Genomic DNA, 18,918 nt, shown 5'->3' with positions numbered 1-18,918 from the left:
GATAAAATTCATAGCAGCCAAATATTTACCTCAACAGTATCACTGATTAAAGGCACTGGGTCATCCTGAATGGATGTAAAGCTCAGTTGATCTTTGATGCTCAGCTCATTCTGAGAATCCACTGACTTGCCAATGCCTGCTGTCGTTTCCTCCTGAGGACCCAGGCTTGAGGCTCGGAGGGCAGCAGAGAGCACCTCCACTTGTGCTGTGCATGTAAGGAAGGGGGCAAGCAGGTCAAAAACTTGTTCTACACCCATTACACAAACATTTCAGTGGTGTAGTAGTACTTCCCCCACACCCTGCTTCATATTCCATTAATACAGCAGTTAAGAACCTCCATGATGGAAGCAGGGCATTTACAGAAATGCCCTGTGGCTATGGAATGATCTTGCTGCTAAGGTGTAAAGTCTTTAAATGGTTTCAGAAAGAATTACAATACACTTCTGGTTAAGCATGGGATAAATCGGTTAGGTAAACTTTGGGAATGTGCAGACTCTGGTTTTAAGCTGCATTTTATTGCTTTTAGTATTTTACCCTGATGATGGCATGAAATCTGCTTTGTAAGCTGCTCCAAGCTTATGAAAAAACATCCTATCAATGCTCTAAATCAGGAGTCGGCAAGGTTTATCTTGCCTGGGCCAGATCGGTCCCGTGGAGATCCCTCCCGTGGGCCGGAGCATGTGTGCCCACCATTTCCAGCTTCTGTACATGCGCAGATGTGATTTCCGGCACCAAGGAAGCGAGTCCCCGTGCCGTGCTATGTCAGTTTAGTGCAGCATGCAAGCAGGCAGCTCGGTTCAGGGGCAGCTCGTAGGCTGGTCAAACGACCTTCACGGGCTGCTTCCGGCCCATGGGCCTTAGGTTGCTGACCCCTGTTCTAAATGAAAGCTGTACGACAGTGCAAGATGCAGTTCCACTAGGGTTTCCAAGCACACATACTCAAAGATAATAGTAAATTGGTGAACAGGCAGTACACATTTGGAGGGCTACCAAGGAAGCCCTTTACTTCTTTCTGCAACCATGTGGACTCTCACAGCATTATTTGGCCCCTAAAAAACCCAGGGAGTGCTATCTGGCTTCTTACATTGCTAGATATTTCTTTTCCTTCCTAACACTCCCCACATCTTGGTAACCTTCTCTTTTTTCCTGCACTTTGGAAACAATTCAAGGCATTATTCCTTGTTTTAACTTCATAATTTCAGAAATCCATCATCTTATGGAGCCACCTCATGCCTTTAAATATGAAAGGTTATTTCTTCAAAATGTGCTGAGAACTGATGCCTCTCAGTTCTATTTAATTTAATTACATTCACATTGTTCATTATATTTAGTTGTAACATAAATGTAGGTAAGACTGAGAAGCTACAATTCTCTTACATCGCGGTCCCAATTCTTTGGTGTGGATCTGAAAACAAACTTTCAGCTGTCATAAATAGTTTTGAAAATGTGAAACAAAAATAGATAAAAAAGAAACTAAGAATTTATTTGACTTTTAATTTTCATGTCTTTGGGTGGTATTCAACTCGTTTACTCAGAGCTGAGCCAATGAAATTAATGAACCTGACTAAGTTAGGTCCTTTAAATAGCCTTACTCTGACCCCTTGCATCAGCATTTTTCATTTGCTTTCTAAAGTCTTGCATATTTTGATAGTAACAATGTAGGGGTATATTTAATATTGTCCACTCACAGCTGATTCAAAGACCTGCATGTTCATGATACACAAATTCTGCTAATTTATACATCCAGAGTATTTAAAGTAGTTATTGAGCTTTATCTCATTACACATTTTGTTATGTTCTTGTTACTGCACAAATTGACCACCATAGACTATAGGCATCAGTGGTGGCCAACAGACAAAGTTGACTGTATGGTTCTCCTCCTGCTACACAGTCATCTGTAGTGGTTGTTATATTCAGCAAATAGATGAAAGAAGCAATTCATCCTAGGGAAGCCACTGTTTCTGGCCATTTGCCATTTGAGACAGGGGTCACTGAGTTATGTTCAGCCTAGGTTTTTAGGCTTTTCAAAGACTGCCGGGGGGGGGGGGGCGAGATACAGAATCTTTTGAAGAAACCAAACAAAGCTTCAGTGTTGAATATGCAGCTATAAGAACTGAGACACTGGGAACTAACTTGTGATTGAATTAGGATTTGCTAGGCATAACTAAGCAAGGCTTGCTGACATGAGCTGCATGTAGCCATATAATGAATAATAAAAGCATCCATATAATTAGTAACAATAATAACATACATTGAATGCTTAACTATTTCTCTATTCACTATTTTATTCATTCTTGTGACATCCTTAAAGAGATGCCAGTTTTATTATCTCCAATTTGTCAAGAATGGGGAAGGAAAGGAGAGATAGAGAAACTTGCCAAAGGCTGTCTAGTGTCACAGTGGGCAGAAGTTAGATCTAGATCTACTTGTACATGCTTAGCTGTAGATTAGCATGGGCTTCTGACTCCCAATTGCGTGCAAATAATAGCAACAAACTGATATCTCTCCCTGCCACCCTAAATTATACTGCTGAAATGTAGAAAGCTTGGGGTAACCCAAATTACAGTTTTGTGTGAAAGATTGTGAGCTCCATTCAGGATTCCTAGGCCCCAAATTATTTTATGTGCATGCCTCTTGCATTGGCAGCTTTGAGTAGATCTTGGGGTTTAGGAAAAAATACAGTATATTTTGCAAGCCTTGCGTCTGTCTACCCTGGTGTAGTGAACTCAGAGTTGAGGTGATATTTGAATAATTGAACCCTACCTCACAACTCTCTCACCTACTCATTACACATTACTACCAGTCATCTTTTAAAATCTTTTGCAAAAGCATTAGACCCTTAATCAAAACCATACCTGAGAGGCTGCTTTCCAAACTTTCTTAAAATCAAAGGAACTAGATACTGCAATTTCAGGACCATTTTTAGGTCCTGAAAGTGAAAGAATTTATTGTGAAACTTTAAGGAAATAAATGTCATTCAGGTATAGAATAATTTGGGGGCACCACCACTAATTGGTACTGGCTTTTATCCTTGTCTGACTCTGCAATTTCATGTGAATCATACCTCGGTTAGCATCAATACCAAAACACATTGCTTTTGGCTCCTTTCCCATTCAGTTGAAACCTCCCCAACTCCCCCGGTTCAAATCAAAATGTATCTCTCTCACATTACCTAAAACATGGTGACTACCAAACCATTACACGAGACATCTCATGCTATCCTCTCTAATGCAACGTGTGCATTATATGACATTGGCTGTGACAACTCGTGATTTTTATGAACATTTATTATGTAATCACATCCAATGTAGTACTGCGGCATTAAAAAAACCAACATGTTAGCCACTACTGTACAGGGAATAAGATTAAAGATTAAATAAGTTTTGAAGCACAGGGAAGACGGCAGATGACTGTAAGGGCAAAGGAAGAAAAGCAGCAGAGACAATTATGGCTTTAAAGCAATATAAGTGTGTACAAGTAACTGAGAATGCGATGGAAAGCACTTTCAGCTACTTATTAAAACAAGCATAAAATGAGGTAGGTAGTTAGAGCTCAGACCTAGTTCAAACTGACCTTAATAGATTGGAGAACTGGGTCCAAACGAACAAAATGAATTTTAATAGGGACAAATGTAAGGTTTTATACTTAGGCAGGAAGAGCCAGCTGCATAAATGGGGAACACCTGGCTTACCAGTAGTACCTTGTGAAAAGGATTTAGGGGTCTTAGTAGACCCTAACTTAACATGAGTAAACAGCAAAAAAAAAGCTTATGCATCAACAGAAGTCTAGTGTCCTGATCAAGGGAAGTCATAGTACCGCTCTATTCTGCCTTGGTCAGATCACATTAAGTTATCTGGGGAAATTTCAGGGCAATGATCTGTTTAGTCTAATTCAGGGTTTCCTAAACGTGGGTCTCCAGCTGTTTTTGGATGACAATTCCCATCATCCCTGACAACTGGTCCTATCCTACCAGCTAGGGATGATGGGAGTTGTAGACCAAAACAATTGGAGACTCAAGTTTGGGAAGCCCTGATTTAAATTATACTACCTCTTATTTCCTTCATTTAGTAAATTCTATTTATTATTTTAGTTGTGTGTGTTGTTGCTAAAATACAATGCTTGCACAGCAATACAACATCCTCCTGTTTGTTTTATCATCTGCAGCTTCTGTTTCCTGAAGTGCGCTTTCTTACTTCCTTTCTACTTAACAACACAGTAAGTTGCTATGTGATTACTTCACAGAGGAGTATAATTTTAAAACGCTTCCTGTGGTGCATTCGCATAGGGAACATTTCATGTACTGAATCCCATCTTTCAGAAAGTCCTCTAATAGATACAATACTTAAGAAGCTACTCAGTAGTACACATGTTGGCAAGCTGCCTGCAAGTGAAAATTCATTTAAGCAAACACAAGGGCGGGAAACTTCCTAATAAAGTGTATTTTGAGATTCTGTATTCAAACCCAAGCCAACTGAGGTGAGACTATAATAAGCTGTCCAGAGTCACTATTTGGGATCTGACATCATTAATGGATCAAGTAGTTCATTTTCTAGCTCATTTTCTGCAATTAACCATCTATGGATTAAATTAGTAGATTAGCACAATGACCAACGGTTGTAATCAAAGATCACGTATAAGGGCTAAGTAGTAATGAAATGGGACAAACTGGGTTTTGTTTTGGTTGTAAGAGGCAGCTGACCTGTTTCTTCCATAGTTCATAAAGAGGTGTACTGCAACCAACACCCCTAATATGGTGGTGGATCCTGCTACCATAACTTTTATCTTTCATATGAACATAAGAAGAGCCCTGCTGGAAAAGGCCTATCCAGCATTCTGTTCTCACAGTGGCCAACCAGATGCCTATGCAAAGTCAACAAACTGGACACATGAGCACCCTTCCACTCATGATTCTCAGCAACTAGTATAGATGTTACACTAGCTGTCTCAGACCCAGCACTGCTTGGGAATTCTAAGAAACAAAAAAGTGAGTACTGTTTTGAAATTGGTGGTTAAAATTTGCACAGTTTTGAAAGGTTCAGTATGCCATCTTGATTCAAAATGGTGTCCAATTATATCAATAGACAAAAACTTGCTCCTTGATCTCAGGAACCATCACGCAAGCTTTCTTAAGAGGTGTCCAAATTCAGAGAGAACAGATAAAGAGACCACCTTCCAAAATACATAGCAGATTCAGCAACACCTAGGAACATTCAGTAACTTTACAGAAAAAAAACTGCCAAGAAGAGGGTTTGTAAACCAGTCCTGAGGGCAACTGTATTCAGATGGAGACAGATTTATGCAAATTATTATGAATTACACCCACATAACAGACCTTCACATGCCACAAAATATTTAAAAGTGAAGTGGGACAGAGATCAAGAGGCATGTTCCATGACATTTCTGATAGCAAAATATTAAATGAAATGCAAAATGTTTGCAGCCCTTGAGGGTTCCTGGAAATTAATCTATATAGGGATGGTAGAGACTTTGGGCTTGCAGCTTCACTTCTAATGTACTGCAATATGTTGATATAGTTGGGTTTGATAACCCAAATCACTTTTTAACAGGCAACTTAACATTTAAACCAGGGAGTAAAATGGCCAAGGAAAACTGCCCCAACTAACTTGTAACAATTTATTCACCCTGTAATTTAGATCTTTGTTTGAAATCAAGAAAAGGAAATGGAAGGACAGAAAGGGGGGGGGTAGTGGTGCAAAACAGAGACCTGATTTTCTTGATAAGTAAGCATAGTGTATTTGCATAAATCAAGGCTATTTACCTACAGGATTCTAAGATTCATTTCAGTTCCAGTTCCTATTAATTGGCCTTAATCTTTCTTTTCTAGGCATCTAATTCACACCTCACCTGGAACTAGGAATGTATTAACATGTATTAATACCTTTAACATCTGGATCATCTATATGAGGCTCCAAATTTTCTATCATTTCTTCCAACTCCTTCCTTGTAGCCATGGTAACGTTTGAAGAAGCTGATGCAACAACTTCCTGCTCTCCTTCCTGAGTTTCTGAATCAAGTGTTTCTGCAGTTTCCTGAAGTTCCAAATCAATATCTATATTGGGAAGTGGAGTCCTCCAGAAATTGAATGAGTTATATAGCTCCTGATCAGAAAGGGTTTTTTCCTGGGAACTCGGTGCAGGTGCTGGCAATACTGCTATGCTACAGCAATCAAAACTTTGTTTGTTCTTATTTGCTGCTTCTTGACATGATTCTGAAGACGAAGTGCAATGAAACATTGTCTCAGGCAGGGAATGAACCAACATGGAATTACTCTCTTCTTTGTCATTTTCAAGGGTCTCTGCAAAATCACTCTCACCAGCATCTAAAGGCAACTCAATCTGGCTTTGTACCTCGTGTGTTGGGATATCTTCTGTATCTACAATTCTTTCATTGCTGGACAAAGAAAATAATTGTGTGTGTTATCTACCACAGTGGTTATAAACACATATTTAGCTACAACATGGGTGGTCAATCTGCAATATGGAGGTCACAAAGGGAAAAATGGAGGGTGGTAGGATGCTGGGACAAACAAGCAAACACGAAATTAAAGACACGTGTCACACCAAAGCACAAGGAGCTGTATGTGCACTGTAGTGCAAAATAAACTGGCCTCAACTTCTGGCATAGTCAGTCACCGCTGGTCTACATAAGGACACTTGTGCCTTTCTTAGTTGCTCACCAACAGGCAGCATCAAAATTAAGGTACTTCAAAAAGAATGAACATTTGGCACATATAGTCTGTATCCACAATTTTTCATTGCTAGACCCAGAAAATGTGTATGTCTAACAATCAGAATGGTTGGGTTGTTTAAAAGAAAGATTTTTTTTAAACCCATCCTACCTCAGAAGTTGGGACATGAAATTTCCTTCATAATGGCAGAACATACAAAGTATCAGTAAAAAAAATGCTAAGAGCCAATGAATTTAAATGAAATTAATAAACAGCATACCTATGTTCCTCTGCAAGGTTCCGATCCTCAGTGTTTTTACATTCTTCTTCTTTAAAAAATTGACCACTGCTGGATGGATTAGCGAACGTTGATATAAAAGGCCCCAGGGATTGAAAGGCAGCTTGGCGGACCTAGAGTAATGGATTCCAGAGAGTTCCTTTAAATATTTCACTGTTCCTTATGCTTTTTCAAAGTAGTAAAATATGTTGTGGCATCTAACAAATAAGTAAAACGACCAAAGTATCTGGACATAGAATTGCCTTAAATTTCTAGCCATAATAGTTATTGAAAACATAACGTCTACAAAATACTTCAGAGGATGGAGCTTCTATACCTTGCATGATACATTACCCTTCTTCCACATGTCAATGGTATTATCAATACTTTCAACATTAATTTAACTCTCTCAAAATAATTGTCAAGAATCTTGCAGGAGGAGAAGGGGAGCTTAACAACGGACATCTTACCCATCGTGAAGGGTCACTGATAAGGTTAATAAAAAGTGTTGATAATTTTGTTCGCCGGACCTCCTGTGATGTGGCACATGAAACAGCCATAAAACATTCAGCACAAGCCTTCCGCACACCCCAAACATTATCAGAACAAAGCTGAAAAAATCTAGGAAGCTGAAAAATACAAAGCGTAACACAAATTTTGTATGAATAATTTTAATAAGGTTTTGACTTCTTATCTTGAAGTAATTCCTCATAAACTTGTAAAATGTTATAGTGGGAAATTATTAAGTATGCTATGGACAAGATTATGAAAAGGGCGCATTCATTTTTTTGCTTCCTATGTTTGGAATTGCTTTACTATACAGTATTGCTTCCTTTTGGCATGAAAAAACCATCCCATCGTCTCACAAAGAGCTTAAGCTACAGTACTCCAGTAAGCTACTCCACTCAGCAGTATTCTGTGCAACTTGTAGCTTTTGGAACAGCCCCACATAGAATTCAAGTGTAACTGTGGCCAGGATATCTAGGTCCAGGAATAGCCGTAGCTGATGCACTACAGTTGGTAAAAGGCATTAATGAAATCTAGCATAAATTAGTGATCAGTGTACTTTGGTTCCAGTGATTTCAATAGGAAGAATTATAACTGCAGTTTATCAAAACCTATTCCAGATTTTGGATTTACCAGCATTTCTTCAGTGGCTTGCTGTCCAACTACACTACAGATGTCACCAAAATTGGCTGCACAAACCTGAAAAAACAATACATTTATTATAATATGACACCGAGCAGACAAAAACTATTCAAAAAAGCAAGACTGCGGTTCTCAAACTACTCCGTGTAATGTTTTCCAATCAACTGTAAATCTATTGCACTGAGTCACAGGTTTATTACTCACTGCAGTTCTAATCTTAAAGTTAGCTAATTTAAAAATAGGAGATACAACTTGATATGAACAATTTAAAACTAAAGAATACCACAGATATGAAGTCTTGTTTCCCTAAAAGTTGCAGGAACAAACTGGTAAAGAGCACAATTGGTTTAAGTATTAAGTAGGATAAAATATACATTTTTAAAAAAGGTTCTGGAAACTCAAGTTATGAGCCAGTGTGGGCCATCAGAAAAGTCTTATTTCCTAAGTTGTTGAGTTTACCCAATTCCCTCTGGTTCATCGCTTTACTACAGAGCTGATGCTGAATGAGGTGAACATTCACTGCAATTATGTTTTCCTTTGGGGAGAACAAGGGTGGATCTCATTTCACATTTAGCTGTTAACCAATCACCAGATTTTGAGTCAAGATAGAATTTCCCCCCTAAAGTTCAGAATTTACTTGCACCCACACCATACATTTAAAGGATCCTTCTTCCACCTTAAGAGTAATGGCTTCTCCTAAAGTATCCTGAGAACTGTAGTTTGATAAGGGTCTCTGCACCTTTCACAAAATATGGTTTCCATTACTCTCTGGGGAAAGCCATGACTCTTAAAGTGGTGGAAGAGTGCTTTAAATGTTTCGTGTGGGTATGATGCCAATAACAAATTTGGAGAAATTTGCCCTTCCCTTAGTGCAGCAATGGCTCATTTGTTTGTCAGGTCTTGTCTTGCACTGATGTACCTCAGTACTATGGACTTTGTTCTGCTTTGGCCAACAAATTGTGTTGTATTGGTCATCTGTCATGGATGCTTTAGTTGAGATTCCTGCATTGCAGGGATTTGGACTAGATGACCATTGGGCTCCCTTCCAACTCTAAAATTCTATGATTTGAAGAGGATATATTCATGTATGTAAGATCCTGCCTTAGAGTAGCTGGGCTGATCTTTATGTCCTTCCTGATCCTTCCCAGCTTTATGATACTAGCATTTTAATTTTGGGATTCCATAATCTTTGCGGAATAAAGTGAGGATAGGATAGCAGTCAAATATTATCATTCTAATACTTTAATTTTTACAACTGTTTGATTGGACAATATTCAAAGTATGTGCTCTGGCTAGTGAAATGCCAAACCCTAGAGAGTATCAGCAACAGCTGAAGTTTACTTGCTTCTTCGTTTGCACTGATGCCCTGGAAATCCCTCATTTCTGTCCTGCCTTGCTGTGAATGAAGCTAATGAATCCCGTCCTTCCTCCAAGAAGTGCAAGATGGCATACAAGGAGTTATCACATTTTAAGCCTATTAGCCACCATGAGTGATGGTTAGCTACTGAGATAATGACTCACTCAAAACTACCCACTGAGCTACCTGGCAGAGGAGGGACTTAAAGTCATGTCTTCAGAGTTCCAAGTCATATTTTCTAGATGCCACACTGACATCTTAAGACAATGGTTGCTTATGGCCATAATGGTTACCTATAGTTTCCCCATTCATTCCAATAAACAGGAAAGACCTGCATATTCAAAGCTGCCAAGAGATCAGTGCATTCACAAAGGAGGTTTTGATTCCTACTTAGAATAAATGCCTTCCATTTCCAAAAAAAGCATGGCAAGGTAAAGAAGGGAAATAAGAGATTTACAGAGGAAAAAGGTCATACCTTACGAACATGAAACATTCTGCAGTCGCAGCACATCTCACAAAACCTGGGAAGAATGAGCCTCTCTGTAATGTCCTTTCCTACCATAGAGGCCATTTTGCACATTATCTAATTACAAGAAAAACATTGATTATGCATCTGGTATCACTGCATTCCTAGATATGCGAAAATTCCTACTTGTAATCCAATAGCATTTTTATGAAAATGTGTATTACAAAATGCTTAATTAGTATTTTCTCTTGCATCCTCTCTGTACATTGAAACAAAATGCTCTTGCCAATTAAAATTAACAGAAGGCAGATACATTGAAAAAATGTTTCTCTTGGTCTAAGCTAGCGGTTGCCTACCTTTTTGGACTAGTAGTAGTATTTTGAATTTTAGGAAAGCACCATGGGCACCAGTCAAAAAATGGCTGGTGGGGCTGGTGGTAGCATAACACAACATAAGGGCACACTCATTGCTGCTTCATGCTCCACCCCATATGGGTAATGTGAGAAGTCAGCTATGACCTTTTAGTCCAGATTGTGGAGATCATACAATGTTGATTCTCCCCACATTCCTACCAGGGAAAATCTAGAAAATGGTCACACCACACTCACTATGTCTTGCATAACACACACATATACAGACCCCAGACACATATGCATCTGCCTGCCCAAGTGCATTTCTCTCACACACAGACCTACCTGCACCTCCCCTCCCTACTCACACACACCAACCATACATATACTGGTACCTGAGACTCCTTTGGGAGGAAGGATGTGATAGAATTTTAATAAATGCAACACTCTTTCTCTCACACAGATCACACATACCTCCCTCCACTCTTTCTCACACACAGACCACATCTCTCTCACTGATCAAGTAAGTGTCAAAGGAAGTGCCTGCTGCTAGCTTTCAATGGCTGTTGAGCTACAGCCAGCTGAATGGGGTGATCCCTTTTACTCCTTTTCCCCCTCCACCAGACATTGACAAAGAAAGAAATCATGGGTGAAATAATTTTCCTTGTTTGCAAGGCCCAATAAGACAGAACAAAGGCAATTAATGTTTTTTTCCTAATTATTTTCTAATTTGAGTTCTTGGTCCACATTAAGTTCAGTGGATGCAATCCTGTACAGTTTTGATGCTTTATTCCATGGAAGTTAACCAGGAGTTTAACAACTTGTGAGCAGGATTGAAGCATCACCATTCTTCCATTTCCTGTGTTCTTGGTACAAAAATGTTTTATGATCTCTGAAACATGCTATAACTACACCATTATTTTAGTCTGCAAAGCACTATTTTACATCTCATTCATGGCAAAGGATACTCTATGGGAAAGCAAGCATGTTTAGTAAATCCAGATAATTAATTAATATAGACAATGCAAAGTCATCCTCCAACTTACTGCCACAGCCTCTGTCTTCACATCATCATTGCTGTCTGGAGCCGTCAGCTCTACAAGAACTGGGCATACTTTGGCCTCCACATCGTATCGTTCAATAAGCTCTTGCTCTAAAAGAACAAGTAATGCTGCCTGGCTTGTTTTTCTCACCTAAGTTTAAAAAGAAGAAGAGAGGAAGGGATTTGAATTATGTTTTCATCTGTGCAACTAAGCTTTAGAACAAACATTTTATAAGACAGCAAGAGCTAACTCCTGTGAATCACTTTTAGGCTCCACTCTATATTTATCTAGGAATAAGTCCCACTGAACTCAATGGGCCTTATTTCTGAATAGGATCCACATAGGATTATGTTGTCTGGGATATTGCCATACACTGTTAGTATTTATTTCCATGAATTCTTTAACATATGGAATGATACCATTGTAAATCTTTAATTTGATAATATTTATACTACTGCTACTATGTAACACTGGTCAAGTACCACTGCAAAAGGCACTAAAGAGAACACAGAAGTAAACAGGTTATTCATACAGACTAGCCTTTCCCACCATGATGCCCTCCAGATGTTTTGAACTATAAGGACATCGGTTTGTGGAAGACTAATATAAATTGTTTAATTTAATTACTGAGTCTGTGACACAAATTTATTTCAAAACTCTTTAATCTTATTTTAGTTGTTGGGACATTCACTGATCCAAATAATTGTGAAATTATTAAGATAAACTGCCTTGCCCCCCCCCCCCGTAGTCCCATACATACTGATGCTGTTATGTAAACCATTTATTTGGATGAATATTAACATTATACTATTAAACACAGATCCCGCTTACCGAGCACAATGCATTCTCAGGAAACTGTTTATTAGAAGAGCATTTGCATAACAACCTGCCGATTTCCATTATTTCCTACGGGAACATTTCTAATCCATTATCTCTCTCCACCCTAAAATGGCTGCTGCCAACCAGCAAACCACAAACAAGTACAGAAATGGGCAAATTGTGGCTATTCGGATATCTGAATCAACTGTGCATGTAGCTATGTTTGGGTATAATTGTTTATGTAAGTGAATTTTTGGATAACAAGTGGGCAGATCACAGGATCTGCATGTAGTTTATTTCAAACATGTAAAATCTGTACACAACTGTGTATTTATTCAATAACTTCAAAGAATTCTCACCTGGTTGTTCTGGTCTGCAAGGTATCTCACCACAATAGGCAATAAATATTTTGAAAAAGCGTAAGGGATTGAAGGCCTGTTTTCTTGACAAAACATAGCTATATGAGGCACCTGTTCCATCAATTCAGCTCGTACTGTTGGCTCTATTAATAAAAATGTCAAGATGAAGCAGTAAGTCATATGTTATTGATCTCCTGATCGAAAGTCAAATACCTACTATAATGCAGTACTAATAAACTATCTCTAATTGGACATAAAGGAATCGTTTTGGGTTCTAATTTATCGTTCATGAATTAAAAGTGCAACAAGTACAGTGGTACCTCGGTTTGTGGCCACAATTGGTTCCGTGGAGCCGGTCACTCCCCGAATTTGTCGCTCCCCGAGGCACGCTTCTGCGCATGTGCGAAGCGCCAATAGAGCGCTTCTGCGCATGCTGCGCAGATCGCTTCTGTGCATCCGCGCGCCACGGAACCCAGATGTAAACACTTCCGGGTCCATGGTGGTCGGAAACCGAAGCAGTCGCAAACAGAGGCAGTCACAAACCGAGGTATGACTGTAGTATTAATTGTGGAATTCAAGTGATGTCCCTGTGCTCACCGACGTCCTTTTAATCCAGAGGATGCATCTGCTAAGTGGAATAGGAAGGGAGGCAATTTTTGCCAGTTTCCCCATCCCACTGCACTTCCCTACCACTTTCTGCCTTTAATCTGCCTTTAGAACCTTATGCCAGTCTCAATTTTTCTCTCATTTTATGGTCTCCTTGTTTTCCTGAAAAGCCTCCTTGCTATTAGGAGCCATTTTGAAATAGGTAGTTTTGATCCTTTTCTAAATATTCTTTATAGTGGCTGCCAGCAATAACATGAATTTGGTTTTATAATCATGATCCTGCAGCAGCTGCAAAACAACAATTGCTTTTTTGAATGATCTATTGAGGATACTAATAGCATGGAATAAAGAATGAAGTATAATCTAGTTTATCCACTATTCACATTAACCACCCCAACATTTAATCTACTTCATTCCCTCATTAAGATAGCTCATACTACAAACCTGAATCATCAGCTAGCCTGCTGACTCTTTCCAGTACAGCAATACAATCTCTCTCATCATCACTCACTTCTTTCAAAGTGTCCAACAAACTTCGAGCCACCATTTGCCTAGAACATGAGAGAATAAAATTGCAATATTGTGGAACTAAGTTTATAGCTTTTACCTTTCAAGAAATAATTTATCAATCCCACCTTAATATAACACATTTGCATCCAAGCCTTCTTTCAAAGAACTCAAGGTAGTATATATGAGTTACCCTATTTTGCCCACAAAAACCCTTAGTGTGTGTGTTGCCCAAAGTTTCATGGCTGTGTGGCAATGTGAACCCAGCTTTCCTGGTCCAAGTTTTTGCCTGCTGTACCAAATACGGCCTGCTGCCCACAGGATAAAAAACTCTTCAGAACAGAATACTTAACATTAAAAAATCAAAACAAACCATTTTGAACTATTACCCAGAAAAGAATACTAAAATCCAACCACTGTATAAGAATACCGAATACAAAGAGAGGGAAATCTTTCCTTAGAACTCAACAAAAACTAAGGTGAATTTTACAACATTGTATATTCCAGTATCAGATGGCAGACAGATCCTTGTAAACGAAGACGTTACATTAAATATACACTAAAATGTAACATACAAGGAGGCCACCATCTTTAATCATGTGTACAGCTAGTATTCTTACATTTGGAAATGAACCGTAGTCTCTTCAAACATTACTGTGTTATAGTGTGAATACAATATAAATCTTAAATACATATCTTCTTACAAAGTACCAAATAGTCCTTGATAAGGACAGAAAATGCATTAAATGGAAAAGGTGGACAGGTGTGTGAATTTAATTCTTAGAATTTCCATGTAAGAGATTTAGTTTTGTCCTGCACACAAAACATTTTAAGATAGCTCCTTATAAAACAGTCTATTTAGGCTAAAATACCATACCTGTTAAAAATATTCTCGCTTGCAGCGTACTTGTCCAATCTTCCCAGAGGAGTCAACATTTCATCTTGTGAGACAAAGTCCAGGGCTGAAGGTATAATAATCACATCAGACTCTGAGCTGTAGTCATCCACACCAACTATCAGAGACATCAGAAACATTCCTTATAATCACAAATCTATATTTTAAAACAGATGCCTAATGCTGAGAAGCTAGGCTATGCAGCAGTCTGCTTTTAACACAGATTAGTCTTAAAACTTTATGTGCCTTTACCATTCTTCCCTTTCAAAGCATGTGTTTGTACAATTCAGCCATTCTTCTTGAACTGTACCCACTTTTGGTACAAAATTGTTCTACAATTTCCTTCTGTCTCAAATATTTTTCAAACCACACATCATCTGCAGCTGACTGCTTTTTCTACTAGTCCTTTAGTAAAGTAACTGTTTTTTAAAAACTCTCCTCTCATACCAGATAAAGATCTCTAATAGCCAAATTTGTAAACATAAATGAATATGAACCTCAAAATTGATGAAGACCCAAGAAAGAAGTAGTTGGGAAGTTCAGTTTCATTAAAACCAAAATCAGGACTTAAAACCACTGTTAAGGTTAAGTATAGTTTAAATACAGTGGTACCTCGGGTTACAAATGCTTCAGGTTACAAACGCTTCAGGTTACAGACTCTGCTAACCCAGAAATAGTACCTCAGGTTAAGAACTTTGCTTCAGGATGAGAACAGAAATTTTGCTCCAGCGGCACGGCGGCAGCAGGAGGCCCCATTAGCTAAAGTGGTGCTTCAGGTTAAGAACACTTTCAGGTTAAGAATGGACCTCCGGAACGAATTAAGTTCTTAACCAGAGGTACCACTATATAAGCATTCAGCATGCTGGTGCACAGGGCTAAAAATTTTGCTTCTCCTCTGCTCCTACCGTGCTGCCCTAGTTTTGCTTAGCATTACATAGGAACCACGGGCAGTAAAGCCAAGAAAAAATTTAGGTTATGACTAATTGCTTGGAGGGAAGCAAACCACAAGTCTAGGTTCAGGCATAATGCTAAAGCAAAGCAAATCCAAGGCTTTCGCTCCTGGAAGCAGCAGAGCGAAGTACCTGTGATTGTGGCATCTGGTGGAATTATCTAGATGCTGATGGGCTGTACTTTGCATTTCTTCAAATTTGTTAGTTAGTTTTAAGTTCAGGGTGGGGTGGGGGAAGAGGTCAGCCTATATCCATGTTATCTTCCAAGTTATTGCAACACTATTCATTTCAGCAGCAATCTGATCAAATTTAATTACCAACACTTACATACTGTCAAAGCAACAGACATAAAAATCTTGTAAGCACCAGCTATCTCCCAAAAACATGGATGATCCCCACTTGTTCAGGGATCAGTCATCTATGGAATGCACTGCTATAATTCTAACTACCGGTACTCTCTAAGTTGACCATTTTGCTTTCACTGGCTGATTGGCTTATTAACAGTCTTTTTACAAGAGCAATGCTTTCAATAAATCAGATAGAGGGGGCTTAATCCGGCATGCCGGTTGGTTTAATCCGACCCCTGTGGCAGTCTATTCCCTGGGGTCAAATCCTTAAAAAAGCTCAACAACTTCAATCCTAAAAAAAGGTTACTTTGTTTGGCCCTCACGACCCTTCACTTCATCAAATCTGGCCCTCTTTGAAAAAAAGTTTGGACACCACTGTTCTACAGCGTTACCTATGGTATGCACATCACAATGAGACCCTTGACGCATGATTAGTGCTTTCTGGCACTGTCATAAATTGCTAACAGTCTCCCAAGTCCCTGCCCATGAATCAACTGCTCCAAGCATTCACAATATCCTTGACAAATCCTCCATGTGCACCATAACACTACATTTGCCAAATTAAACAAGCTATTTAGGAATGTTAAAATTAGAACAGTATATTAGCAGTTAGTGTCTTTACATGCTTTTCTTAACATTTAAGCAATGTAGGGATTGTTTGCTATGAGTTGTCAGGTTTTAAAATATTTACATATATCCCAATAACAATATTTTTCAAGTTGTGAAATTGTTTGACTATCACACTTAAACTAGAAAGTGTGTTTCATTTATTTATTTTTTCCTGTAGGAATATTTCAGATAAACAGTTTTGGCTAAAAGAAAAACTGCCAATATATTTATTTATATAAAACAAAATTATGAAATCAAAATATGTCTGAGCTCTACCTCAGCACATAACATAAGAAGAATCCTGCTGGATCAGGCCAAACATCTATCTTGTCTAGCATTCTATTGTCACAGTGGTCAACCAGATGCCTAGGGGAAGTCTGCAAGTAGGACCAGAGTGCAGCTGTGCTCTTCCCCACTCTCACTTCCCAGAAACAGGTATTCAGAGACATGATGTAGCACAGCTGTATACTGTACCATTGCTATTCACTTAAAATTGAATTGAAACCATCTCATTTGAAAAGTTTTCAGCAATGAAAGGCAGATCCAAAGGTGGACACAAAGTCTCATGTCACTTGTGAAATGGCAGATACTGTACTTCAAGGAGAATACTGACAACCTAGTTTCCAGTAAGTTTCATGGTTCCAGGGGTAGCCAAAAATATACAGTGCTACCTCAGGTTACAGACGCTTTGGGTTATGTGTTTTCATGTTGCGTACCGCGGGGAAACCCGGAAGTACCGGAAAGGATTACTTCTGGGTTTCACCGCTTGCGAATGCGCAGAAGCGCTAAATCGCGCCTCACGCGTGCGCAAAAGCGCCAAATCGCATATCACACACGCAGACACAGCGCTGCAGGTTACGAACGCTGCGGGTTGCAGACGTGCCTCTGTCACAGATTATGTCTGCAACCCGAGGTTCCACTGTGATGCAGCTAAAGCAAGCGATCAGTACTTTGGTATGTGTTTTTAAGTCAGCTTCTTAATGTTAATGGACACATCTCTCTACTGTACGTTATTATTGTTATTTACAAATGTAAGTTCTGCATGGGCTAACTTGAGTTTTTCACATCTGAATACTGGCAAATAAGTGAAACTATAACATAGTTAACAGAATTCACAGTTTGAATGTGGAAGGTGTCAAACTATGTGCAACTCAAGAATATAAAGCAGTTGCAGTGGTTCAGCATCCCCCCCCCCCAATGTAGCCTTTATAATTAATTGCTAGTTTCCAGGCTATCGATCGCTAACATTTGGGATTAGAGAGACATAGCATTTGATTTTCATTCCTGTTACATTAGGTTTTTTCTAACATGTTTCCCAGGTAATATACAGATTGTGTTAGCCTAACCATCAATTTTCATTTCAATGAAGTTCTTGTTATCTGTACAAATCTACCCATGTTCTCATATCTGAAACAATTAAGTTTAGGAACCTGAATTATTGTAATTTTCCATTATAGTAAGAAAAATTACCATATTTTTCCGTGTATAACATGCCCGTGTATTAAGATGTCCCCTATTTTGGGGGACTAACATTTAACAAAATGGGGGAAGATGGCCCAGAGTTGTTGAGCTGTTTGGGGGGAGGTTTGCCCAAAGTTGTTGCCCAGGGTTGTAGAACTTCTTACAGGGGGAGGGGATATGCAGATAAATCAACAACCCGACTAACAAACACTGACAATTGCTTGTGTCGCCAGAGCCAACATGCGTCTTCCCGCTCACCAACAGCAAACGGCAATCGCACACACAATTCCAGAAGCGACAGCCAATCCACAGCAACCCTTGCCACAGCAACCGATCACCCACCCACCCAATTACTGCAGCAGCAGCCCATTTTTAAACATTATTTTACAGTAAAAAAAAAAGCTTGTCATACACGGAAAAGTACGGTATGTCCATTCATCCAAAACATCACTGTTTATTAGTTTAATAAAATGTATTAAGAAGATGCATGCATATTCTTATGAAGATGCATAAATATTTCCCTTTATAAGCAACACCTGCAGGAGATGAACATTTCTACTACATTTAACTTTTAATAGATGCTAATATTCCGGGGGTGGGGGGGGGGTATGGAACATCACCATGATCTCAGTGTAAACACAAGATCTGGTTGTATCATGGGGGTGGGAAGCATGTGACCCTCCAGATGTTGTTTGACTCCTGTGTTCATCAGCTTCAGCCAGCATGGCCAACTATCAAGGACGAATGGAGGTGTAATCCAGCATCATCTGGAGAGCTACAGGTTCCTATCCCCTCTACTCTAACATGATGGAAACATAGGAAAGTGTTCAAAATTGTACGATATTGTAAACATAAAAAATAACTCCCCAAGAGAATTAACTTAAATAGGAAGCGAAAAGCCTAGATAAATGTACTGAATTCAAATAAATCTTAAAACTCAAAAACCTACCGCCTAACAATGTACAACAGTTTTGGGATTTCTTAAAAGGATACGGCAATCAATGTTTGCCCACAAAAGGTAGGAGAATTTTGCAC

At 39.0% G+C, this 18,918-nt stretch overlaps 1 protein-coding gene across 5 annotated transcripts in view; it reads right to left on the bottom strand.

Moving 5' to 3' along the window:
• PPP4R1 (protein phosphatase 4 regulatory subunit 1) overlaps positions 1–18,918 on the bottom strand; it is a 31,270-nt gene that overhangs the window by 8,007 nt on the left and 4,345 nt on the right. For 4 of the 5 annotated variants that reach the window (XM_035124896.3, XM_060277907.2, XM_035124898.3 and 1 more), the window contains exons 3-12: positions 14,499–14,634; positions 13,559–13,665; positions 12,509–12,651; positions 11,334–11,480; positions 9,947–10,054; positions 8,106–8,171; positions 7,436–7,594; positions 6,969–7,099; positions 5,900–6,411; positions 30–205 (exon numbers count right to left, since the gene is read on the bottom strand). In XM_035124896.3, the coding sequence (XP_034980787.3) occupies positions 30–205; positions 5,900–6,411; positions 6,969–7,099; positions 7,436–7,594; positions 8,106–8,171; positions 9,947–10,054; positions 11,334–11,480; positions 12,509–12,651; positions 13,559–13,665; positions 14,499–14,634 (1,685 nt within the window). The remainder of the gene's footprint in view (positions 1–29; positions 206–5,899; positions 6,412–6,968; positions 7,100–7,435; positions 7,595–8,105; positions 8,172–9,946; positions 10,055–11,333; positions 11,481–12,508; positions 12,652–13,558; positions 13,666–14,498; positions 14,635–18,918) is intronic. The other variant, XM_035124897.3, reaches the window with a different exon arrangement.

This window comes from Zootoca vivipara, chromosome 8 (genome assembly GCF_965207765.1).
Source record: "Zootoca vivipara chromosome 8, rZooViv2.hap1.1, whole genome shotgun sequence".
In the NCBI taxonomy this organism is placed as follows: domain Eukaryota; kingdom Metazoa; phylum Chordata; class Lepidosauria; order Squamata; family Lacertidae; genus Zootoca; species Zootoca vivipara.
The sequence above is the reverse complement of the archived record's forward strand: the minus strand, read 5'-3'. Positions and strand labels throughout refer to the sequence as shown.